Source organism: Oreochromis aureus, linkage group 7 (genome assembly GCF_013358895.1).
Source record: "Oreochromis aureus strain Israel breed Guangdong linkage group 7, ZZ_aureus, whole genome shotgun sequence".
In the NCBI taxonomy this organism is placed as follows: domain Eukaryota; kingdom Metazoa; phylum Chordata; class Actinopteri; order Cichliformes; family Cichlidae; genus Oreochromis; species Oreochromis aureus.
The window spans coordinates 35603288-35629666 of record NC_052948.1 but is presented as its reverse complement, the minus strand read 5'-3'; the positions used below and the strand labels follow the sequence as shown (position 1 = coordinate 35629666).

The 26379-nt window shown below is 39.8% G+C and overlaps 2 protein-coding genes across 2 annotated transcripts; both read right to left on the bottom strand.

Moving 5' to 3' along the window:
• Nucleotides 1-403: 403 nt before the first annotated feature.
• bnip3lb (BCL2 interacting protein 3 like b) lies at nucleotides 404-12521 on the bottom strand. The gene is made up of 6 exons (XM_031739001.2): nucleotides 12038-12521; nucleotides 7156-7381; nucleotides 5011-5080; nucleotides 4570-4673; nucleotides 3728-3877; nucleotides 404-2795 (listed from the first exon to the last, which is right to left on the bottom strand). The coding sequence occupies exons 1-6, from the start codon at nucleotides 12090-12092 to the stop codon at nucleotides 2747-2749; spliced, it is 654 nt and encodes a 217-aa protein (XP_031594861.1). The 5' UTR covers nucleotides 12093-12521; the 3' UTR covers nucleotides 404-2746.
• Nucleotides 12522-12943: 422 nt separating this feature from the next.
• ppp2r2ab (protein phosphatase 2, regulatory subunit B, alpha b) lies at nucleotides 12944-24540 on the bottom strand. Its single transcript, XM_039615529.1, has 10 exons — nucleotides 24210-24540; nucleotides 22374-22442; nucleotides 19361-19458; nucleotides 18956-19121; nucleotides 18455-18567; nucleotides 17931-18108; nucleotides 17069-17233; nucleotides 16802-16971; nucleotides 15929-16020; nucleotides 12944-14739 (listed from the first exon to the last, which is right to left on the bottom strand). The coding sequence occupies exons 1-10, from the start codon at nucleotides 24214-24216 to the stop codon at nucleotides 14460-14462; spliced, it is 1338 nt and encodes a 445-aa protein (XP_039471463.1). The 5' UTR covers nucleotides 24217-24540; the 3' UTR covers nucleotides 12944-14459.
• Between the last annotated feature and the right edge of the window lie 1839 nt (nucleotides 24541-26379).

The following is a 26379-nucleotide window of genomic DNA, read 5'->3' as shown; positions in this document are numbered from 1 at the left end:
CATTGTGTATTCAGATATGCCCTTCTACCTGCCTTGGTTGTAAAAACCTTTCAGTAGCTCAGCAGTTTCTGAGATACTGTGACCAGCCCATCTGGTTTAAGTTGCTTAAATCACCTGTCTTCCCCATTCTGATCCTCAGTTTACACTTCAGCAGGTCCTGATCATATGTACAGGCTAAATGCATTAGGTTGCTGCCATGTGACTGGGTGATTAGACTACTTTAAAAATCTTCAAAAGATTAATTTAAATATTGAAAAGCCAACATCAAAACAAAGCAGTTGAAAATGACCTGAATATCCAGTTGAGGTTTGTAAGAACTGTAAGGTGGTTCCTCTTTCCTAAAATAAGATTTAAACTTCAGGTTGTCAACTTTCAAGATAAAGAAAATGAAAGTACAGTCATATTGCTTCATTCAGGTAATCTTTAATGACAAAAATGTTCATTATCTTCTCCAATGTAGTGGGGGGAAAAAAGAGATTAAAGCAAATATAGCATTACAATAAACACTTTCATACCACAAGTCTTTCAGCTCCTTCCATTTCTATTCACATTAGGCCCTGCCATCAACAATGGAGGTCTTTTGTTTTCACACTTTAAATCATGATCCGGGTCCAACATGACTCCTGTGCGTTCACAATCTTTGTCCAACACCAAGAGAGGAGAAAAAAAACAAAAACATTTCAAAAACAAACTACACAGGAGAGAAAGATTACCACTTTCAAATGCTGCACATACAAACACAGGCAGAAAGGAAAGGTTAGTATCTCTGTGGCTGAAACGAGAACATCCACACCCCGCAAGTGGTTCTTAGCCAGTCTTTGAGTCAGCTTGTATGCATGATGAGGAGTCAAATTTTACTGTCCCTGTATCCTTTTGTACCGTAACGTTTCACAATTAAATTCATTTTTGAAAAGAGAACAAGTCTTTGTTAACCATTTTCATTTTACATTTATGCTCGACTGTCATAAACAGGAAGAAACAGTCAAGCTAAAGCAAACGTGTTGTGTGGCGACTTACAGGAACTCATTGTGGTGCTATATGCTGATACGCGAACATCAATAAAGTAGACTCTGAGCAAGTGGATAAGGGGAAGAAAACTTAAAAGCACTCAGCTTACTCCTCGATGACTAAAAATAATTACAAAAAAAAATAAAACACTTGCATATCGACTCCAAATCAACTCTTGCATGTGATGCAGAAACGCCAACTGACTTCAAGTCATCTGGACCCAGGTTGGCTCAGACTCAAACTGATCAGCCTCAGAGATAGTGCAACGAGGTTCGATAGTTTTCCATACATGCTACAGCCATCCTAACATTAGAGCCTGTGTTTACACAAACTTTCCTCCAGTTAGTCAGAAGCTGCTGCAGCATCACGAAAGAGAGATAGACACACGCAAGATTGAGAACCACTGGGTACCTTCTACCTATCCAAATTGATCCCTTCATCTGCAGCGTCAAGTTAATTCTCCTCATTTTTTGTTTTGGCAAACCTGTTGGAGTGTCAGGAAACAGGGCTGGCTATATCATTTTCCTTAATGGCTCTAAAATCTTTGGAGGTAAATTTCCATGTATAAAAGTAACTTATTTCATGAGATACCCTCTAAACACTCAAAAATGTTCTCAAAGCAAATATCACATTTTTTTTTAATTTCAAATCAAAATCTCATTTTTAGGCCTTTTGGTATCGAACCCTTGAACAACACAACTTGTGCACTAATTTGAAACTATTATCGCGTAAAGTCCAGCCCAGTCTAGAGTAAAAAATATGCAGGAAATGATCAGTTATGCTCTGCAGAAACCAGGAGGCGCACTGAAAGGACAACTTGGACGCTCACAGTTTGGACAGACGGATGAACCTTTCCTGAAACATACACCACTGTTACCCAACCATATTGGTGTATGTAAAATACTGTTAGTGTACACACCGAACGGGACGCACTGCCTGCCTTTCCATCTACAACCTGTATTCCAGTTCTTGTCACCGAGCAAAATATGCAATCGTATGCACATAACTGCATATTGTCACATAAATCTAACGGCAGACAGAGCCAGACTCCTCCAGTGAATTTCATGAGAGCTTGCGGTATGAGTTGGCCACTGTGGAAACGCCTTTCATTATTTAAAACTTCTCAGTAAACCACCATCATTACAAAATAAATTATTAAAAAAAAAATATATCTAAATAAAATGGCTACTTTGAAAAAGGCATGGTCACATTTTCAGTTTGCGTAGCCAAGTCTGAATTTGCTTCCAAGGTCGAGTGCTGGGCTACACCTGCAGGTGGCACAATCTCTGGTCAGTTCTATAACAGTCCTCCCTCCTTGTCAGTTAGTCAAAAGGGCACTAAAACAGCATGTGTAGAAGAAGAGTTTGGTTTGATGCTGCAACCCTCCCTGGAAACCCATGCATTATAAACATTCCAACTGATGAGGAAAAGGAAATATGACCTTAATTTCTGAAAGGTTTATGCAAATTAGTGAAAGATACTGGGGAGGTCGAGAGTAGGTGGAGTATCAACACAGTAAGAGAACAGTAGATGAAGAAAAAACAAAACAAGAGGCAGAAAGGAGGGGAGGCTGAGGAGGAGGAGGATGCACTTCTCCTGAGAACATGTCATATCTCAGGATTTAGGATGGGTAATAGGGGCAAGCAGGACAGGGAGGAGAGACAAGCATTCTTCTCACGACAGAAAAGCTTTCTCTGACGCTTGCCCACTTCTGAGGCACTTTTCTTCATGTTCATGCTCATAAAGAGCTGGTGGGTGGCATGGTCAGCCTCTTTCCAATGTAGACCCTGAAAAGAAGGTAAATGACGTTAAACACGACTGGGTGTGGTGGTTTAATCAATGAGCTAGGCAAGGTGCTTAAAGCCTGATCTGAGGTAGGAGTACCTCAATTACTCTGAATGGATCTATTGAAACATGACAAAGTAAGTGGACATTAAACCAGTGCTTCCAAAACTTGGGGGAGCCAGTTTATATAAAACAAGAAGCTGCACACGAGGCTGAAAACTACTGGTGCTACATAAGTCAAACTGAATTGAAGTGTATGGGGAAGGGAGATGATAGTGCTAGAATTATACCTTTCAAGGGTCCCATTATAATAACGTAACTTAGATACTGCTTCAAACAACTTCCCAAAGCAACTCCCTGGAGACTGCCAAGTCACAATGACTGCTTAATCTGCAGATTTAATGCTAAATAGTGTTTTGCATTGGATACTTTTCACTGTAAAACCAACCCTTTAGCTTGAATGCAAATGCCCAGCAGACATATTTTTTTCCCCCCCAATATGATTGGTTCGTTAATATCTCCCACTGAATACCACATCATGTTCAGCAGATAATATCTGAAGTATTAATGCTGTGTAATGACTGTGTCTGATTGGGCTGCCAAGATTATTGTACCATGTGTTATCACAAACATCGAACCCCTGGGAGTGTCACTATGAAGCAGCAGGTGTGCAGCCTTTTAGTCTGCAGCTGTTCTGCCAACATACAAAAGAATGGTTGCAGCTGATGTTTGCCTGTGGTTATACAGCTCCCCCTGCTGGGGTTATGTATAACAACATGCTTTTTCTTTAAAGATTTTATCCTTTTTTGACATATATTTTAAAAAAAAATTAAAAAAAATAAAAAATCAGTTGGGCAAATTTCACTAACTACTGTCAGTCTTGCTGTAGACATAACATACGCTGCACAGGTGATGTGCGGTGTTTGATTCTTACCCCAGCCCCAGAGCGAGGATGTGAGATAGCAGCAGCGAGGGGATGAAGACTTTGAGGAACTCGGCAGAGAAGATGCCTCCTTTCTTCATGGCCCCAGTCTTCCTCATACTGAGCGTAACTGAGCGTCGGGGGTGCCGGAAATGAAATTCCCTGTTTGAAAACACACTCATTATAGATGCAGAACAGTTGCTTCACAACCTAATACCTCTCAATAAAAGGTAAATATTGCTGTAAACATAAGTTTCAGTCACATATGAAGCAAACAAGCTCTTCCTGTGTAAGAGTTTGCACCTTTTCTTTGTTTTATACCTGCACACCTTAAAACACCTCGCGTGTTGGAGAAAAGTAGCAATTTGAAAAACATTGTAATGTGAAGAAAACTAAGTGATTAATCAACTAGTCTTAATCCCACAGCATTTTCAAAGCTGGTACCAATTAAAAGAGATGTTTGAGCCAGGGGTTCCCCTCCGATTTAATTTCACAGTTTTAATTCCAGTCACAGTTTAGCAGGCAAACCTTCTTCAGAAGCTTCAGCAACATGAAAAGAACAACAAGGAACCTGCTTTTTACCCAGGCCTCATGCGCATGAGATCTTAGGTTGTATTACAGATGTCATGCACATTTATCTGAGATACATTACAGAAACCTTTATGTTTTCAAGGGTTTAAGTAATATATAGTTTTTATTCCAGCATCAGAGCTGAACTTATAGCAGCTGGCTTCGTATTTGTTCTTTAGAGTGACTTTATTACCATAATGATCATTTCCTTTCTCTACACAAACAAGCAGCTGAGCATGATCACTTGCGCGCAGAAGGCTGATGTTTACAGAGTTCAGACTTACTTGGGGGGAATGTTTTCCGGTCGACTAGACCAGTCTGCAACCCAATCTGCGTCCTTCATCAAGATGTCCATGTCCTTCTCCTTGTCCAAGACATCCTCTTCAGACTAAAGGCATAAACACATGTAGTTTAGCAACAACAGCCTGCAGCATTTAGGACCCTCACAACCTGTCTGTCAGGACAAACAAGACATGTTTGGAATATTTGAGCATGTGCATGCCATATTTTCAGATGTCTGACACCAGGAAAATGCATAAGTAAAACTATAATGCTGATGACAGGCTGTGCAGAGGATACAAAAATACACACTGGGTGTGGTAGCCATCTCCATGGAAACTAAAGGCAGGCAACGGCTGTCATTCCCCTTCAGGGCCAGTGGTTGAAGCTGCCATGGCAACAGACTGATGAAGCATAGGATAGGCATACATATGCCTACATCTTACCTGGCTGTCTCTTCTTTCCGCGTCAAAGATGATCTGACCCTCATCCTGGGGAGAGTGGGGCCGTGGGGGGCTGTGGATTAAAAAATAAATAAATAAATAATAATAATAATGATAATGATAATAATTTTTCCCTCATGCAACTTTAAAGTGAGTATGCGATGTACACGTTTTGCGTCACCAGTTATGAAAGCAGTACAAAAGTGCATATATGCTGTGGTAATGTGTTCTACATACAGAAAAAAATATTACTTTAATATCAGCATTTGTTGCACTAGTACCAGCTGGCGGATCCTTATCAAGTTGATCTGACACACAGCAATACATTGTCTTTATGCATTAGTTTACATCGCAGCAATAGGCTGGACTGGATCGTATGACCCAAGACAACAAAATCCAAAAATGAAGGCTCCCTATAATATTTTAACCTTGGGGTAGAAAAAAAGCCCCATCTGTTGCTGGTGTAGACACTTAAACAACCCATTTAAGGTTTGTATGGTATTGCAATATTAAAGTGTACTACAGAGAGTTAGAAACCATAGGTCATGTAGCGTTTACACTGAGAGAAATGTTTTGTCACACAATCTATAAACAAATACCACTAAAGCCTATTCCACAGCACATCCGCCTTGCCGTACCACAAGCACTATGCCTTATAAATGTCTCGTCATCATGGATCTGTGAAATTTTAAACAAATGGATCACTTAATATGAATAACAGGATTAAAAAGCCAACTTGTAGCTTAAATACTGCCTCATGTATTTATTTGCTACGAGTTAAAAGTCCTTTAAAGTGCTGCTGTTCCTTCACTCTGACCCCTCTGATGAAATGTGTGCCAAGTGTCTCAGAAAGATAAGTAAAGAAAACACTTGCCTAATTACCTCTGAGCAAAATGACACCAGCCTCGCTCTAAGAGTGTTATGACAAAATATATGTCAAGTGATTGTGTCACAGATCATTTCTGAGCGGTTTGTTGATACACTGCTCTCAGCTCAAATATCTGAAATCATGCTCAGGTGACTCACTGACAGCGGACCGATAAGGTCCCTTTTATCACAGTTTTGAGCATTACACACAAGCACACGATGTGGCTGTAAGACAAAGGGTCAGTTTGTTGCTTACATCCCAGATAAATTGTGAAGTCTGCTATGGAAAGAAGAAGCAAGTCAACTGAGACCCTGTCAACTCTGAATTGAATCTGATTTATTGTGACAGAGAAGACGCTCCCAAAGAGTTTTTAGAAGCAAACTGTCCAGTATTTAACACCTTGTAAAACCGGGTTTTTATGTTGCACAAAGTCTTAATGGAGCCTAAAAGCAATTTTCTCAAGGGTTCTAGGGTTTTCACACCAAAATGCACAGATAAAAGCTGGTTTTGTAAATAAACATATGCCAGGAAAAAAAAATACAAGAAAAAAAAAAATGTGCAGTATAGTTTCTGGTTTAACACCATCATGCTAGTCAGGTGACAGGTGTGTTTACACTGTGCCCTGAAGACATCACATCTGATAGGCTGTTAGCACAGTAAGCTAACCCCACATCGAGTACTGTGTCATAGCATGTCATTGGTAAGAATCAGGTGAAAATAAGGTCATCATAGCCAAAACCCATTATTACTTCAGAGGCATTTGACCTGCTAATATATGCTTGTTAGTTTAGTGTAAAAAGGGCTTCAATTGAGCAATTAAAGAAAAGTTTCCAGTTGTTAAGTTATTAGAATAATAAGTAATAACATAAATATGCATGATTTTATTTGATTTTAGCAATTCGTATGGCTTTAGCAAAAAATAATTTTTTATTTTTATTTTTTAAAAATCTGCATTTCTGAAGCATGTAGCTTTACGCTGAGAGAAAGTTCAAAGGAAAAAGCTGGAGAGGAACCAACTTCCCCATGTGACTAAATCTCCTATAAATACAGGCCTTTATGAACCCATGACTTTCTTGACTCTTGATCCTGATCAAACTCCTGTGTCCTCATGTGTGTTTAATGTCAAACAGATCTGGAAATACAGGAAGCTTTGCAACTAAGCTGGTTTTATTCTGAAAGTTTTAATATTTGCACTAAAAATAAAACTTTGTTCTTAAGAATAAACTGATCGGGTTAGAGATGCACGGAGGAGCTCGAGCGATGTTTGTTCTTAAAAGTACCTGTCACAGGACGAGTTGCTGCGGCTTGATTCATGCTGGGCATCCAACAGGATCTTTTCCATGTCTCCGTTGTGGATTGAAGAAGACGATGGGACATGCTCCAGGCCTCCCACTATGGCCTCCTCTTCCTCCACCTGAGGGAGCGGCAGCAGGCCCGAAACAGAGCCAGCTGTTGACAATGACTGGGCTTGGTGATTTCTGTTCATCTCCAACTCCACCCAGGACCCTGAGGGAAGAAACACGGAAATATTATTCATTATTTGTTTCTTTCTGATGTGAGTTAAAGGCTTGATTTGAAAACATCTTCACTCAAACAGAGAAGAGTTTTGCTGCCAGGCTAACAACAACAATCTCTCATAAAAGGTGTTCTTGCAAAACTAGTGGCTTATGAATTTACAAGAACTTTGAGTTTAAAGGGTCAAAGTTATATTTCAAGAAATACCATTTACTTTCCAGTTGTTGGTCTTTTACTTATTTACAAAAATATAACAGTAAAATATTCCTGGATCTTTTCTTTCTATAATAATAATAATAATAATAAAAGATTGTTTATATTGTGATAAGAGAACCATTGTTATCTTAAATCTTTTTGTATAAACATGAGCCAGCTTCTATTTTTAGAAATCCAGCAGACTCTATGAACATGTGTTAACCTAAAGATTAGATTACATTTTGCATTGCTTTTCAGAAAGGGAGAGACGTGCACGTGTTTCCCTGTGTACATGTGCCTGAGTACTTGAAAAGAAGTACTCAGGTTATCAAACAGTTAACCGAATTGGTTTTTAAAAAGTTAACATCCACCACTTTTTATAAAATAATTACAGACTTTAACCTCCCCCCCCACAAAAAAACACAAACAAAAAACAAAAACACACAAACCAGACAAAATGACAGGACATGTTTAAAATGTAAATTTCTGAAAATGTGCCTTTTTAGCTTGTGACTGAAATAAAACCCAACCCTAAACCTTCATGGGTTGCAGTTAACAGGCCAGATCGTAGAGCTGTGCAGAATGGGTCATTAACTACCCTGATTAAAGTTAAGCATTCTTAGCCTTTGAAACTCACTGCTGTGCCCAGTAACGAGTTTCGAGTTGTTGCTGGTTCGAAGTAAACTTGTTTATACCCGTTACTGGCTTGCACACAGCTAAAGAGGAACCTCAAGCAGGCTCTCCATGAGGAAACAGCTCAGCAGATCTGACCACGCAATAGAGAGCAGGAGAGAAAGAAGAGCAGACCACTGTCAAAACTTTTTAGCTAGTAGAGAGATAAACAACAATGGGTAGTTGAAGTTTTGTTTAAATGCTCTCAGGTTACAGTTGCAGGAAAAACCTGGAAGTCTGGTGTGGGTTTGAATCGCATGCAAGCCATAAAAGTATATATCATATATGGGTATACCTAATGCCCAGAACATTTTTATCCATTAAAAGTGTATGTTTTGTTCTAAACCGTAAACACTATTTGTTACCAACCCACTGTGTGTTGACAGAAGCATACAGCTATCAACTCTCTCCTAATTAACCTCATATGGAAAAATTAGTTGTTAAAAGGAAACCTCATTAAATACAATTCTAAATGGCTTTAATTTTTCATCATCTAAATTTTTGAAAAGAGGAAGTGAATCAACAGTAAGCTTGCAAATTTCCCACTCTTTAAGCCTGTAGAACCTGTTCAAATCATAATTTATCTCCACAATCATGGATAATATGGAAAGCGCAGTAACATACGCAAAGAATGGTTTTATAATGACATAATATTTTTTCCCGTATGTACTAAGGAAAAAGTGTAGAACAAGTAACTATCATCAAAAAGATATTATCATAATAATTTAAATAGAGATGTCTGAAAGAGGTCCAGGGCTGTAAGTGACCAAAACTTACATTAAGTGTGACCTGAAATGACCATTTGAGTCCATCAAGTCATCAGGAAAGTGCTTATGTCAGGTCTGAGGGGTGTTTCCCCATAGACTCCTATAGTACCATTAGTCTTTAAAACCACTGATTATTATTATTATTATTCTTTTAATCTTTGAGTTTTGCATGTCTACATACATTAGTCAGAATTTGACTTATTTATGTCTGTTATGACAACAGAAGTCTCTTTGCCACCCACAGGGTGACAGATTCCTTGAACTACTAGTGAAAGCAGGCAAAGTTTCAGCTGGAGCCTTGAAAGACATTTCTCTCAGCTGGCATCTGACTGGTTATTCAGATGATAAATTGGATCGGTTGTTATCCTGCCACGACCTGTCACAATATTTGCCTTTTGTTTTATGGCTGGTACAGGGTGTGACAAAGCCACAGCATTCCCTCTGAATAAGGTAAAGCGGCCTTTACGAGGAAATCCAAACAAAAACATGGAAGACAACAAAGACAGAGCATGTCAACAATCATTTCCTGAAAGGAATTTCCTGGAAAGAGACAAGTTGGGCGCCCAAAGCTGACAGTTGAAGAAGTTAAAAAGTAATGTCATTTTCACAGCCCTGTGGTGAAAGGGCAGTAAATTCTTCCTAGTGTACAGTATGTGCTGTGGCTGTGATATATGACGCTGTCCCCATTTGTACGTGATGTCTGACATGAACTGGTAACTAAAGAGTACAGCATGTCAGAGATGGGTTACAAATTTAGAGGGGGGCAGATTAGCCAAGTCTAGAACTTGGAGAAGGGGGTGGGGGGAACCTTTACGCAGCTTTAAAACACTTTCTCCTCCTACTCCACAAAAAAAAAAAGGAGGAGGAAGTCCTCATAAATATTACCATTACAGTATGTAAACACCATGTGGCACAGAATTTCATAGGCAACAGGCCAGTTATAAGCAAAGGGTGCAGCCCACCCCCCTCCCCCCTCTTAACAGGCCTCGACTCAGCACTCACACTCATCCTGCAGATTACACGGTGGACTGCAAGCCAAGCTGCTGTTGACAGGCCATTGTCTCCACTCTGTGGACTAAAACCACGTTGCCATGGTGCTGATGCGTCCGAACATTCTGGCCACAGCACAGCCATCAGCTGTTGGTGGGGTTCATAGGGGTGAGACATGATAGATATGATCTCTGATCTATTGATGTTAAGGCTTAGGCTCATCCATGGTTCCATGTTGGGACTCAAGACCCCTGGGATTACATAACTATATTTATGACACTGGTGTGAGTGAGAAAACACCTAAAAAGAATCAGATTACCAAGTGCACTGCTGGCCTCTCCCTTATGATAAGCACAAGGGCTAGCTGTCCTTATAGGTGTGTCACAGGTTTTTCTGTGACAACACAAACAGTATATGCACTGAGATCCACATTTTTTTTTTTCTTTTTGATCTTCTAATTTGGGGCAGATTATATCCAGCAGGCTGTTTCATATATATACTAAAAATGTCTGCCATGGACTGGAATACATTTACCATCCAGTGACAAAAAACTGGCAATTTTCTAGCCTTCTTTAGAAGCAGCTAATCTCCACTGGTTGTTCAAAATGATCTATGTGTGTGTGAAAACCAGCTGGAAAGTTTCTTTCCTATCCAGCAGACTTTGGCTTAAAATTAACCAGCCTCTGTGTTCTTACATGCTGCCTCTTGTATCATACTCCTCACCTCCCCAACCAATCTCTTTCGTCATGTGTATAAGGTCTGTCCCCTTGTCATTGTGGCCACAAATGGCATGCCAAGTCATTGCATGCTATTTATGTTGTAAAACTTGAATCACAAAAGGTGTCTAGGCAGAACCCCCCCTCAAGTAAGTAAGCCGGAGTGTCAGCGTTATAATCACACCACCTTTAAGGGTGCGTTTTAGACAGAGGGATGCTAGCCAAGTTGCGGTCAATACTGGACAATCCTTCACACCCTTGTAGCTGTTCAGCACAAGATGGAGAGCCATAGGAGCAAGCTCAGCAAAAGACTCATTCAAACACAGGAAATCAAACTTTATAAATGCTCCTGATGAAACCTAGGTGTTTTTCCACTTATAATATCACATCTATACTGTACATAACATTAGTTTAGCTTTGGGATATTTGATTTCATTTAACATTAGTTTTACTTAATTTTGTTGGAATCTTTTTTTATATATTTAGAGATTTTCCATATTTGTATTTTATAAATGAACATCTGTAACAAAACAATTCACCCTTGGGATTAATAAAGTATTCTGGTTCTGACTTCAACGCTCAATGCAAACCGCGGTCTGAAGTAAAATATTTATTTGATATCTTTATATAAATACCAATGGACTTAGTTAAGAAACTACGAAACTAAAGTTTAAAAAAAAAAACAAAGTGCAAATGTTTAGACAGACATTTTGCAGAATAAATCAAAGCAGATGAAAACCAAAGGGAAAAAAAGGATAGAATATTAAGTTTTAATTACGCTTATAAACAAAAACGTATGTCGACGGAAAAAGTTAGATGAACGACAGTCGTAACCTCAAAACTCCAAGCAAATGAAAATCTTAAATATAGACAGTAGTGGTACTTTAGTTTTCTAAACTTCTTTTTGCTACTTTCCACGAAACGAATGAAGATCATTCAGGTTAAATTACCAAAATGCATTTCCCCATTTTTGCCACTTTTTACTTTTTCGATCTAGCCTTGTTGACAAAGCTTAAACCCCACATCTACGTTCTACCTACCAATCGGTGATTGGGTTGGGATCCTGTCAATCAGGCGCACGACTAAAACACCATTGGTCCAAACAGTGTCAATAAACACACGGAACATACCGATCTGTAACCCGTCCCCCTGGTAGGCAGCTTTGCCGTGAAAAAAATACATAAGCATACAAAATTACTGGTTAGACCTGCAACAAACCTACTATAAAAGCATCCAGGAATGATTTTAGAAAGAAAATAGACCGGGAAGCTGTCACAGTGGAGCAGTTTGGTTAGGATTTAGCTTACCGTTTAGCCCCGAGTCTCCGTTGTTGTCTGTAGAAGTAGTGTTAGCGTCGGACATCGTCGTGCCTGGCGAGCAGGGTGGGTTGCATAAAAGGCTCGAGTCAGTGCAAAAGGCGCAGTGTTTTAGCTGCACACATTCAGAGTTGTAATAAGAGAATTGACCCGAGTCGTGTGCTTCTTCTTTTTTTTTTTTTTCTTGTGTTTTTTATCTTTAAGATGGGGGTTGAGGGGGGCAGCAGCTAGCTAAGCTACAGCACAGCTGTCGCTTGTTTTCGAGCGTTAGCTGGTCTGGAAGCAGCCAGTCTCCCCAGGAGCCCGCTCACGCCTTCGCTCCCTCCCTCTCTCCGGGAAGCTGGGTGATGACGTCACAGCCTCCAGTTGATAAGCGAGAGAGGGGGAGAGTCGAATTACATAACGAGGCGAAAAAACAAAACAAAAGCTCAGGATATTACATGCATGAATAATTGGAAAACAACTGAAGATCCAAAGTATTTTTTTTTTAAAGAAAATAATTTTTTTAAAGCATCGGCATTTGTTGCTCACGGGCTCTGAGTTTGCCATGCAGGACGGGACGTGTATGCCCCCACGTACACACGCGGTCAAGCCACGAGCCAGATGAATGCTTATTACCAGCTTTCAGCAAGTGGACACCCTATCAGCTGATTTCAATAAACTTTCAGCGGCTGAATTTTATCATGTCCATCAAGTAATCCCTTAATCGCAACTGCACGTACGTCTTGCACGGTGATTGTTGGGGCAACAGCTGAAAAAAAAAAAAAAAAAGAGTCCCCTTACCAGCTGAAGGAGTTTAATGATGTCAACAACAATGCTCTGTGATAACCCAGCTGTAACACTTTGCATAAGATCAGTTGAGCAGTGATGCGATCCCACCAACAACCAGGCATTCACAAGGATGCAAAAAGTAGTTCCTTTATTTTTTTTTCCCCACTGTCATTGATTAAAATTGCAGTTATACATTACTAGAGGCATCAATATACTCTTAACTGTCCACTTTTTAAATAGGGTGTGGAGACATCCAAGTGCTGCAGATCTTCTGTGAGGCTCATTGCACCATCATGGTTACAGTATCAGTTAGGTCTGCAGTAGTTTAAACACTGTAATGCCTCAAATAATGTTTTTTTGTTCCTTTTTTTTTTTTTTTTTAAATTTCAGTCTCACATCACAGACATCCAAGTACTTGAGTTGGTGCAGCAACAAAGTCCAGTGTCAAATCAGATGTTCTTCCCTGTTGTGAAGTGCAGCTTGAACTGAATGCTGTGGTACAGGATGAAACGGGGGGGGGGGGGTAAAAATCCCACCCCCTCAAAAAAAAAAACCCCAAAACAAAATATAAAATAGGAGTTTAAGGTCAGGCTTCATCTCACAAAACAGGACAGAACAAACCTGTTGACTCTTTAACCTTTTTAATATAAATATGACCATCATAATTATCTTTGAATAGGCCTTCTCTGATACCTGACTATTATTGAAGACAAGAAAATTTTTTTTAAAAAAACAAAAACAAACAAACAAACAAACAAACAAACAAAACAAAAAAATAGGAGGAAGAGGAGCCGATGCACAAAGATATCACAATACACACACACACGGGGAAAAAACAAAACAAAAACAAAGAAGCAGCTCTTATTGAATCTGGGCCTGTTTGGCCAACCACAGCCTGAGGCACAGTGACAGAAACATCAAGCAAGACAAAAGCCTCACTGGACCAAATCTGAGCGGACCACAAAAAAACAAAAACAAACCACAAGCAAAAAACACTGTACTTCTCAAAATCCTGGATGTGTCCAGGATGAGCAGCAAGTTGTGAAGAATGTATGGTTTAATGAAAAACAGGAAATGTGAAGACACTCAACAAGAACAGACAGCAGAACTGATGAATTAGTGGAAGGTAAAAAAAAAGAAGGTGTACATGCAACAAAGGTCAAACTTTTCTTAGAAAAATAAACAATACAATGGCACAGGATAATCATGGGACAAACTAGGTGTTTTTCATTTTCTACCATTTTAGGGGATGGGGGGGTATTTATAAAAATAAGTGTGTCTGTATTCAGAATTTTAAGGAAATTAAACTTGTTTTACCCACATTAGAAAAGTAAAGGGCAGGCGGGTTGGCAAAAAAAAAAAAAAAAAAAAAAAAAAAAAAAAAAAAAATGAAGAGAAAGAAATTGGCACAACATCACTTAACAACAAGGCAGGCATCACTCTGCCACAGACAGACTGATGATGGGCAAGAGCAAGTCATCCTCTGTCCACATCTAGTGGCAAAGTCTGGTCACCCAGTAGGGCCGGACAGGGATGCTGGTTGTCGGCATTACCACCACAGATCGCCCTGGATGAGGCTGTGAGGCTGCGGGTGGTTACAAATGACATCACCCGCGCCAGATGTGACAAGCTCACCCTGCAATTAGTTCACTTTATCCTGGAATATGTAGAGGTTGTTGGTCGTTGCCACCGCAATGATGTTGTCCTGGGGATGCCAGGCAGTGTGCAGGATCTTCTTATTGAAGTCCAAACTATCCACACTGATTTCATCCTTTTTGCGTTTGCCGCCTGTGCACACCTTGCGGGGCTTCAGGACCTGCATGGGCTTGCTGTTTTCACGGGACGCCTCCAATGTCACATCCCGCCTGTGGCCGCGATCGAACATCCTGAAGAAGTTGTTATATGAGCCGGTCATCACCACACTGCCCAGAGTAGGTGGGGAGACGTGGGAAAAGAAGTGAGAGTCATCAAATCAAGTTATCCAAAAACAATGTCCATTAGAAAAGAAAGTTTAAACTTTGTGCACCACTAGTTTGCAAGTGATGGGCAATTAGAGGATAACTCTAAAACTGCTTACACATCACAAGTGATTCCCAGGGACGTGGTTGCCAGAAATCATAAGAAAGTTAAGGATAACTTCAACCAAGTATGGGTGAAATGACCACTGGCTACACAAAGTGGGCAGAACCTGGCAAGTCACTGAATCGTCTACCAATGAATAAAGACTACTTCTGACTGACACGTGACATGGTAATAAATATGTTACAGGGTTACACAGGCAACCAGAGGCTGAAAAGTCAATCAGCTTTAAAGCAACAAACAAATCACATGCAGTGTGTATGCATCTTTACGATTTAGGGATTTTAATTACCTAAATAAAAAAAAAAATAAAAAAATACCGACACCCGTTTTCTTTTTTTTCTTTTTAAATGAGATGTTGTACAGGTGAAAATAAAAGAGTACTTCAATTCGCCATGTATTCTTGAAGATTAATATATTTTTTACAGAAAACATCAGTGATGGTGTTACAAAAACCGGACCTTAGTGTTCAAGGGTTAATAATCATTTTATCACTTGCTTTTATTTTTATGTACTATTGCATTGGTTTATTTATTTATTTTTTTTATCCAATGATTATAGCATATTAATTTTTCCTACCTTTCATCATTTTTATCTTTTTAATGCACTTTATCTAGCTGTACTTTCTATTCATGTTTCCTCATTCAAATATATTAAATTATGCAATCTCTATGCAATCTCATTTTAAAATGTGATTTATTTCTTTGATTTTTTTTATTTATCTTTAATTGCTTATCATTGCATATTATTGGTTTTACTATATATCCGTTTTGTCTTATCAGCTTTGGCAGATATCTGTGAAGCACTTTGAACCTGAATGAAAGGTGCTACACAAACAATGTTTATTGGATCGAGGCCAAATGTGCAGTGCACCAACCAAAAAGAGAGAGTGGGGGGGGGGAGAAACTTGCAAGGTGTAATCTTTCAATCTAATCATGACAGCAATAAAAAAAAAAAAGTGCTACCTGAAAGATTATGTAATTTCCTAGTGTTATTACTGCATTTACCCCCTGTGTGTCTCAAACCTTTTACCTGTCATTGCCATTCCAGCAGCATTCAAACTTGTCAAAGATGCAGTCATTCTCATATAGCGAGCACAGCTTGCTTCTCAGGTACTCATGAACCTGTAATGATTTTTTTTTTTTTTTTTTGGGGCAGAAACATGATGATAAGAAATTTTTAAAGGAACACTTCCAAAAGACAAACCTCCAATATTCAAGATCTTCTGCATCCCCATAAAGTAGCAGAAGGTGCTTGAATGTGTGAGAAAGCACATCTAAAACGCCTGTCATTATCTGTAACCCTATCTTTCAGGTTTGGTGTCCCCTAGTGGCCACTATATTACATTACCAGGAATGACTGGGCAAAAAAAACAGAATAAAAAAGAAAAAAAAGAATGGCCACTATAATAAAATAAAAACTACAAAAAAGTGCATTAAAATCAAATGAGTAAATATGAAAACCAGAGTTTCATTAACAGGGTGTGGACACTATCAGACAATATTAGGCGCCAATCCTCCTTCCTCTTAAAAGGGGCCACCTCTCAATCACATTTCCTAAAATATGCCTATAGTCCTTTTCTAGCCCTTCTCTAGCTGAGAGACATAGCAAACAGTAAGAGCCCACCTGAGATAATTAGATTCCGGTAATGAAAAAAAAAATCTACGTGCTATTATTTCCTATACAAAATAATGACAGTAAATGATCTGTAATTATTTTGATAGTAAAATATTAGCAGCAAAAATCACAAAGTTATTAACAAATTAACAGATCGCCACAATTTGAAGATTCTGTGGCAACCAGGCCATCAATGCATGAACCTACTGCAAGTCATTTCATAACTGTTCATAACTGTGTAGTAAGCCTGACACCACACACTAGTTTCTAAGTACTTGTCATTCTCACCTGATACGTCTCCACAGGCCTGTTTTCCATATTCAGGTCCCAAATCTTTACAGACAAGTAGTCTCTAGTCATCATGTAGCGTCCGTTGTGGCTAAATTTAACATCTGAGATTGATGATATGATCTCAGAGAAGAAGGAGCGATTACTAGGATCTTCTGGTTCCTCAAACACTGGATGACAGAAAGATGAAAAAAGTCAAACTGCAGTGTAATCTGCCTGTCAGGGTAGAAGAAGGGACATATAGAAGTATGATGAGTAGGTACTCACACTTGGAGTGCTTGTCACATAGCGCTGAAACCCTCATGTCACAGAGTCGGATGGTTCCTTTGCTGCTGCTGTAAACGAAGGTGTTACATTGATGAGGGTGGAACTCTGCTGCTGTAATCACCTCTGTAAGTTCCTCCATGTTGGCCGGTTTAATGTCAACAATATCTGAGGAGCATGCGGGTAAGGAGAGATAACATCTTTCATACTCTGAAAGTCACTTCTTTTGGTAGGTGTCAAACTGGGCGATTACAGGTGGTTTACTACCACAAGAGCTAATGGGCCATTTAAGGGCAACCTGGACGTTGCACGCGTGCATGCTCGAACTGCAGGAACTAGTACTCTGGGAGCTTCTGCAGAGCCATTTTCAAGACAGTGTGACCCCGATGTAGGTCCTGAAATGTTTTTTCATGGAGCTATGACATTTCTTTGTTTGTCTTTTCTGTTTTCCCATTGCACTGAAGACCCACCAAGAACAGTCATATTAGTCATTGGACATGGCTACAACTATGTTTTTCCATGCAAGACTTTAGAAAACAATGGACCAGGTTACATCTCAGTCCTCATCTCTTCTGTTCTGTGTCAAAGGTGCACAGCTGCATGATAGCCCGTATACACACACATGCAAACCAGCCACAGTAGAGTGGGTGAGGCAGAACCTTCCTGCAGGTTTGTGCTGAGGTGTAGGAATAATGATGCTTTTATGTTCACTGTTCAACCCCCATTTGACTAAAACGTCTGCCTGATGACAGACAGCCTTGAGACAAAACAAACTTAAACATATTTAGATCATCTGATATCCGGGTTTAGGTTAATGCACAAGTCAGGTGCACAGATAAACATGCACGCATGCATCTAAGGATACTGAAGCTGCGGTCAGTGATCTCGAGGTGCCAGAGGTTGATGCGTAGGTCGTCTGCAGACAGGTAGGTCTCATTGTCGCTGTTGACTGAGACAGAGTTGATATGGTAGGTGTGAGCGTTGGCAAACACCCTCCGTGGACTGGCTTCCACCATGAGGTCCATGGGTTTTAAAACTGGTACCTGTGATGAAAAAAAGGCAGTGAAAGCTAGCTGGCTCAAAGCTCTTCACAGATTTTAAACAATATCAGGCTATTAGCTAGAGAAAAATAAGAAGCACCATCATATCTTTATAGAGGAACACAGAACACAGTCTTAGCTTTGCAATAACAGGTTACACAAGGTTCTAAAAAGACAGCCCGGATTAGTAATAACAGTCATTTTTACCATCAGCAACAGCAAAGAATGACGAACCAGTAGCCCTTCCCAACTTCTGACACACCCAGGGTTTTAAAAGTTTTGCTTCCAAAGAACTACTGGTTTGTCGGACTAACCACACCCTTGAACCAGCCTGTGGTTGAGAACTGACCCGCAAAGATGTGATAGTGTTAGGGTCCTTGTAGCGCCCATCTTCCTCTTTGAGATTGTAGCCCTCTGGCCTCTTGTCTCGTTCACTGATTTTCCACAATTTAATCGTTTTATCTGTGGAAAAGAAAAAGACATTTTAAATGACATTACCAACTGTTGGGCACACTAAATGGAAATGTTATTTTCTTATAGATTTATGAGATTTTTAAAGCAGTTCAGGTCTTCATGTAGTCGATATACAGCAGACTTTCTTAAACTGTAGCAATTTTATGATAGATAACAAAGTACTACTCTTAACTAACAAGTAGATTCATGAGAATTTCACCATCTTGTGGAGGAAATTATATTATATTTTAATATCTAGTTCTCTTCACATCTGAGTCAAGTGTGACGGGGGTCTATGAGTCACTCGTTTCTCTTTAATGCCTGTATTCAAAATTAAACTTACTGCTGACTGCTGTTAAATATCTGATCATCAGCTTAATTAAAGAGAGACATTTACCATTAGTTGACAACAGGAACTGAGCAGCATTTTTCTGAGGAAGCCAGCGAATCTTGTTGATTTTCTCTTCTATTTCCAAACTCTTCAAGTAGTCAAACTCTGGCTCGTGGCTCTGAAAAGTGCTGTAAACATTGTACTCGCTCCGGAACTGAGGCTGATTTTTGTTCTGTTGAGAACCAGAGATGAGTAAATTTGTTTAAAAGGTTTCTGTATGAAAACAGACAAAAACATCTTTTAAATAAAGCCCACTACGAGAGAAAATTAAGCACTCTTTTTGTTTGTTTACAGACAAGCTTCCAAAAACTAGAATCATCTGTTCTGACTTTGTGTCACCAAGTTCAGAGGATGACCTTTTCTAAAATGTGTGGGAATTAAACTTGGCAGAAGTTAACCACGCAGCTGTACCTCTATTTCCTGTTGGAAGATGACTACGCGTCCACCCTTGTCTCCTGTGGCCAGCAGCTCCCCTGTGTGGTTAAATTCAACTGTAGATATAATGTCCGCTGCAAAAAAAAAGGAAAAAAAAAAAGAAGAAAAAAAAAAAAAAAAAAAAAAGGACATAAGATTACATGTGCAATTTTAACATTTTGAAAGTGGCGTACCAAGACAGATGAGCCCCTCTACTACTGAGAAAGTACACCAGGAAACCACTTAGTTCTTCTCAACTAACCCTGGATTTACCCTTGTGAGAATCAGAGAGCAGACAGGCAAGTAGGCCTGTAGATGCAGGAGGATGTCACAGCACGTCGGGCAGATGGAAAATGATCACTAACCTAGTTTTCATCTTTTCTTTCCCTCTTACTCTGACAGAATTACACTCCCCCAGCAGCAGTATGCTGCTTTATACACTGAAGCTCACTCACACATAACCCTTTGTTGCCCACTGGAGCAGAAAGACAATGCTCCAAGAAATTGCAGCGAGTGGTCATTGTTGACGACACAGTCCCTGAGGCCTCGAGTAAGGATTAATATATCCAAGCAAATCATTTGGACAGACCGTATTTGGTTAATTTTTAAAGTAAAGACATCAAAAATACAAATGCCACATCCTGAAATAAGGTTAGCATGTGGCTTGAAATGACCTGAAAAACTTGGGCATGCTGCTACTTGTAAAGCAGTGAAAGAACTACATCAGTACTACGATATTCTCTGTATGTTTTTTGTTGCAAAACTCCAGGCATGGCCGTGTACTTGGAATCTAGAGAATGCAACATGCTTCACATGGAACTCTGTAGCAGTCTGACAGCTTTGAACCCTTTCACATGTTCTGTCAGTAAAAAAAAAAAATGGTACATTTCTCACTTCACTGCATACAGTGTGGATATATATTGACTTTCATTATCCATCGTTTTAATATCTGTGATAGCCATGTCGCGTTACATGTCATTTCCACAATAAGCTGATTATTTAGCCGTTTCCTCCACCATTGCCTGCAAAACAAGCTCAGACTGACCTCCCACCTCAAAACAGAATACCTCCATCCACATGCCTACCATCTGACTAAGTGCTCTTTTAATCAAATCCAGCTCCTTTTTTTCTTCAAACGTGCCTTTAGAGTTTGTGTCGAAAGAGTTTGTGCTAGAAAACTCTTCTTGTATTTCTATATGATGGCCCATAGTTCATATCACCAGTGCTGCACAATCCACCCATCTCTCAGCTAAACCTTCCTGCAGCTCCTGCCTGTGCAAGAATATTTCCATTTGGAAAAGGAAACATGCAGTGATGTTGTTCTTCCATCTTGTTTTGACTTCCACATTTGCCCATAGTTTCCTCCTTCAAATAAGTTTTTTAAAAAGCTGTAAAAATGAGCTGAAGTGTTTTCATATCTTTTTATGGCCTTCCCCTACTTTGCTGACATAAGTTACCTCATATTCAGATCATCAGTGGCTTGTTTATAGGAGTCCATTGTTGTTGAGTCTTACCACACAGTTTAAAGACTGCAGTTCGTGAACTCTTTAGAAATCTTTAGATACAAAAGTTACCCACAATATGCACTCTCACCACCACAAGTGACACTACAGCGCTCTTGCAAAATACTAGGGGCAATAAAGAAAGACGGACTTAAATATATATTTTTAAATGCTCACTCACTTACCAGTTAATTAAATACAAATATTGATGCCCACCTTCCGTACAACTACATCACCAAAATTATTTAACAAAAATTAAGCGTGTTGAAACGTAGGATTTACTGCAGTGCAGTTTTAATTTGTAGCATTCATTTTAGCCAAGTGTCCCCATTAACTTGTGAAGTCAGTGTAATGCAAACAACATCCTCAGCAATTCACTGCATTGTCCGCTCGTGTGTGTAAGGGCAGGTTGAGGGGCAATGCACTTTGTGCTATCCCATTGTGCTAATCCTTTTTTTTGGTTGTTATAATTCACCAGAAATCACATCTAACAGGAGGTACAAACCACTCTACAGCATCTGATAGTGGTTCACAGCTATTGATTTATCCTTTCAGCCTCTGAGCTTTTGTCCATCAGCCATCTGGAGGTCCTGTTTTCCAATTTTCCTGAAAAGTACGATACTCCCACAATGAGCAACCAAGAACAGAGTGCATGGAACAGCACAAGTGGCCATGCATCATCAGCAGGTAATTATCTACACACCTGACTCAGCTTCTTTTTTTTTTAAGCATTCCTCTTGAAAATGCTAAAACCTCCAAATCTAGTGGCTGATCCATGTACAGAAGGTACAGAAGGACCCAGTAGCAAGTTTCCAGCAGCAATCTAAATGTCTGCATTGCCTTTTTCAAAAAGAGCTTTCCAGTGACTCACCAATGGAAAGCCTTTAATGGAAAGCAGGGGCAGCATCAAGTGTTTAGGTTGCACCTCTTCAGTGAAAACTAGAAGGGCACTTAAAAAGCACAGTCCTCTACAATGGCAAACAGTCCGATCAGACTTTATAATCACTACATCACACACGTCTGAGCAGGAAAGGAGCAACATTAGATATCAGTTCAATGTAACAGTTTCTGAAACAGCTGGTGTACTCTGCACCCCACCCCACCCTGCACCCGCAAGTGGGGCCCCTTTGGGAAGGTTTCTTACAGAAATGTCATTGCACATCCCTAGATTGGTTGGTTAAAGGGGGAAAGGGGAAAGTTTGTCAGCTCTTGGTGGTCTCCTAACAGCCTGGGGCCACAGTTGCTTGGAATGTCTGTTCACAAGCTTCTAGTGTGACTGAATTATGAAATTATGAAAATTTTCACTGAATTGTGAAAATTATGAAACTGGGATTTGCATCAGCACCAATATTTTGTAGGTTCTGCCTTAGCCTCAGACTCACTCTCTGGTAGATTTTGCTGCCAACAGGAAACAGAAAAAAAATGTCTGAATTTTCACCAAGGCATACCCCACTATGGCTAAATTGTGCGATATTGCACAATTAAACAAATGAATTTTCCTCACTTACCTTCAGCTACGTCATCATCGATTGCTCCTTTCACCTGAGAGAAGCACCACTGCATGTCACCTCCAGGACCTACAGTAATACAATTATAAATATTTAGTTCTGGGTGGTTGCAGGTTTATTAAATAAAGTTTCACATTCTGGACAATGTAAACGAGTTCCTAAGAAAACTTCTATCATATGAGTGTCCCCTGCTGCCTGTTACTGCAAGGGATAATTGATAAGATGTTAGAAATTAAAACGAGACAGCTGGGTTCTTGCAAAAATGTGTGTGGTCATAGATGTGCACATATCCTCTCACAACTTCTGCAAGTCCAGCTTCAAAAATGACAAAAATTTCATTTTTTCTCCAAACTAACATTAACATAAAGATATTACTGTTGGGTCACAGGCACATTAAGCAACAAGTGGAAAGTGGCAATTTTAAAATATAAACATGCTAGATCTAAGCCATGATTAGTTGGTAGTGTGGATTCTCACTTTGAGATACAGAGTCCGGTTCAAATCTCACAAATACCGACTAAACTCCAAATGTCAGGATGTGAAAGTATTTATCTCCACACATTCTTTATTTTAGGCCTGGTCAATTGAGGAGGCAGATAGTCTCCTAATGCCAGTCTCTTATTTTTAAAATCTACATCAACAAGACAAAACTTGCTGCCTGATTCAATAATAACTTTTAATCACTCGCCTCAACAGGTTCTCCATCAGCATAGCTCATTGCACAACAAAAATGTTTGGCATATTTTCCACAGATGATCGTTTCTCTTATTGGTTAAGTGGAAACTGGTCCGATTTGTCTTTAACAACATTGAAACACACGCGCTCTGAAGAAAAATCAAGGACATCTATGAGTCACCACGGATTCATCACACACACACACACATTCTGGACTGAATCATAAAAGTACTGATCTGGACAAAATGTAATAGCTTCACAGTGCCTGCACTTTCTGCAAGACAAAGATCCCAAAAAAGAAAAGGGCGTTCAAAGTGAACTCAAAAATCTGTTTTAAAAGCTGGATAACATGCAGTGTCATTCATTTCTCCACCCTAATGAATCAAATGCATGTACCAAATATGTCACTAGATAAATATTTCTTTCCTTTACAAGTATCAGTCCCATCTGGCTACCGGGGGGGCTACGGAGGCCAACACGATTTCAAAAAACTACTGAGCTGATGAATGAACTGAAAATCAACACTGCGCTAAATAAACCCATCTCTGCCAGAGTCCTGGTTTAGACCATAGTGCTTTTATTTGCTTTGCTTTGAGGTTGTTTTTTTTTTCCTTCGTTTTTCCGCTCGAGCATGCTCGTTTTAAAAGAAAAAGCCTGATGACTTTTAACTCATTTTAGGCAAAAACTGTTCAGTCGGCAGCAGGGCCTGGAGGGCTAGCCTGCATGTGGGTAATGTCAAAGTTTGAGCGAAGCCAATCACGGCATGCTAGGCAAAATTTGCCCCTCTAGGCATTTGTTTAATCTTTTCGAAATTAAAAAACTCAACCTTAGACTAAACTGTGAATGAGTGAATCTAAGCACTGAGGTTTTGGGGATAGCTAGCATATACGGCGTGCACAGTTAGCCTACGAAAATGGTCCCGGGCCGGTAAACAGCCAGCTAGCTAGCTAGCATTAGCCGGTAAGGGCAGGCCAGATGGAGGATGACACTTGAGTTAGCTGGCTAGCTAACGCTAGCACTAGCTAGCTACCGTTAGCTAAACCGATACTCGACTGCGAAATCTTGCAGCTACCGCAGCTAAGAGCTTCTGGGAGCGGGGTCTCACTGTAAAGACTCAAGCCCGTCCATATTATTTTATGTGTAACGGTTAAAGTCAATTACCTGCCATAACGAGACAGACAGTGGAGCTTGCCTCAGTCAGTCACGATCCTGCTTCCCACTCCCACGCGCTGATTCGTGGGATCTGAACTTTTTTTTTCTTCCGCTCGGTATCCGCTGTTCGTGTGCGCAGATCGAAATGTCTGCAAGGCTTTAAATTAACCGTAACGCTGGATGTTTTATAACTCTCCCTCTTTTATTTCCCGCTCCGCTCCCTGACGTTTCTCTCTGTGTGTCAATCAGCCTCCTCTGCCTCTCTTGCCGCCGGCTACTTCGCATCCCACAAGTCATTTCTTCCCCACCCCGCACTACAGTCTCTTCCGCACGTGAACTAAAAGGTCTTTATAATGCGCGCGCACACAGCAAAGCAGATGCACGGGCACGCGCGTACTCACATCTGGATGAAGAGGGTGTAAACGTATTCTGCATCAATACTGCAACTCGATACAAACTTTAGGGAAGTATTAATAGTTCTTGTAGTTCCTTGTACTCCGTTACTTTTCACAGTATGGCCGGGATAGGGTGACCAAATCTGAATCAAATCAGCACGCTTGGCTAGAGCACGATTTTTCTGTTGGATTCAGGTTGAATCTTATGAAAATAATAATTTTAAAAAATCACTTCCCAGTAAGCTATCTAAGATTACTCTGAATGTGTGTTGCCACAACTTGTGTCATTATATATGTAAATTTCCTGAAAATATGACTTACAGTCTCAGTGAGGGAATCACAATTTAGACATAAGACCTGAGCAAGAATGAAAGGGGAGGTTTACAAGATGGTAGCAAGAACTGCCCATGTGTCATGTTTGCAAAAAGACATGCGGCAGATTTTAAAGATGCTAAGATTTTAACTGGAAGTTATCGGAATGGACAGGATTAGAAATGAGTGTTTCAGAGGGAATGCAGGTTTGGAGATGAGGTTAGCAAGATAAGGTTGAGATGGTTTGGACATATACAGAAGAAGAACAGTGGATATACAGGAAAAGAGGAGTGCCTCAGAAGATGTAGTGAACGAGGGCATACAGAGTTAATGTGGCACGATGCTATAGGATAGGGTGACTGCTTTACAGTTCCACCTAAAGTGGGAAACCTGGTTACCGCAGGCCAGATCAGACAGAGAAACAGTCAGGTGAAGGTGACCTTCGGATTAGCAACTAATTAATCACTGCTTTTGTGACCTGAAAGTGGCTAGTTTTGTAAACTAGAGCCAATTTAAAAAAGTGGGGCACAGTCTCGGTATGTGGGATGGAGGAACAAGGGTTTCTCCTGGTCACAAGTAAATATGATTTTAGTTTTCTATTGTGCAGTGTATTGCCCTAAAAACAGTTTTTTCACAAGCATCTGAAATTAATTTAGTACTTATGAGCTATGTGACATAGTGGTTGAAGAGTATTTAAGTAAAAGAACCAATATTTTAAAGTTTGGACATTACTGGATCATAAACATTGAATTATTACTGTGTAAAGGTTGAAGCTTGTTTTACTTACTTTATATATTGATGGGTAGGTTAATCTGAAATGCAATTTTTAGTCGATAAAATGTTATAATAAATTAAACATAGAATGCAATAATTGACCACAATAGAAAAAATATATACTGGGGACCTGCGCAGGGTGCGACCCCCCCCGTCTGACATATGATGCTGTGGGGGTGTGTGGATGGATTCATGGAAGCATGAGGAACCAGTGCAGAAATTTCTTTTTCACAGCAAATTTTACTGCAGTCAAAATTTCAAAACAAGCTCTTTCTCTTTGCCTCTTCCTTTATTTTTCAGTAAGTCATGCATACTGTAAAGGAACCAGTGTCTGTTAGCACTGCAAACACGCAGGCCTTCAGATCGCAAAGACATAGTTTCACCACCCACATGGATCCTTGAGATCCTTTATCTTCTTCAGGGGAAGTATGCCTACCGAAAGAAATAGAAATGCACCATTCCGTTATCTATGCTAATTCGGGAATGCAAGAAATACCATCAAAAGACAAGCCTGAAGAAGAAAGAGATTGAAATTAATATTTTGTTTCTAAATGCTTGTTCAGCTGGAGAGAGACACTACTGCCAAATATAATATCTTAGACTTAGTGAAGCTGTCAGTTCTTTGCAAGGCAATTCTTTCTGACCCACTTTACCTGTCAGTGTTTTCAAGCCCGGTATTAGACATTTCCAGTTAAAAC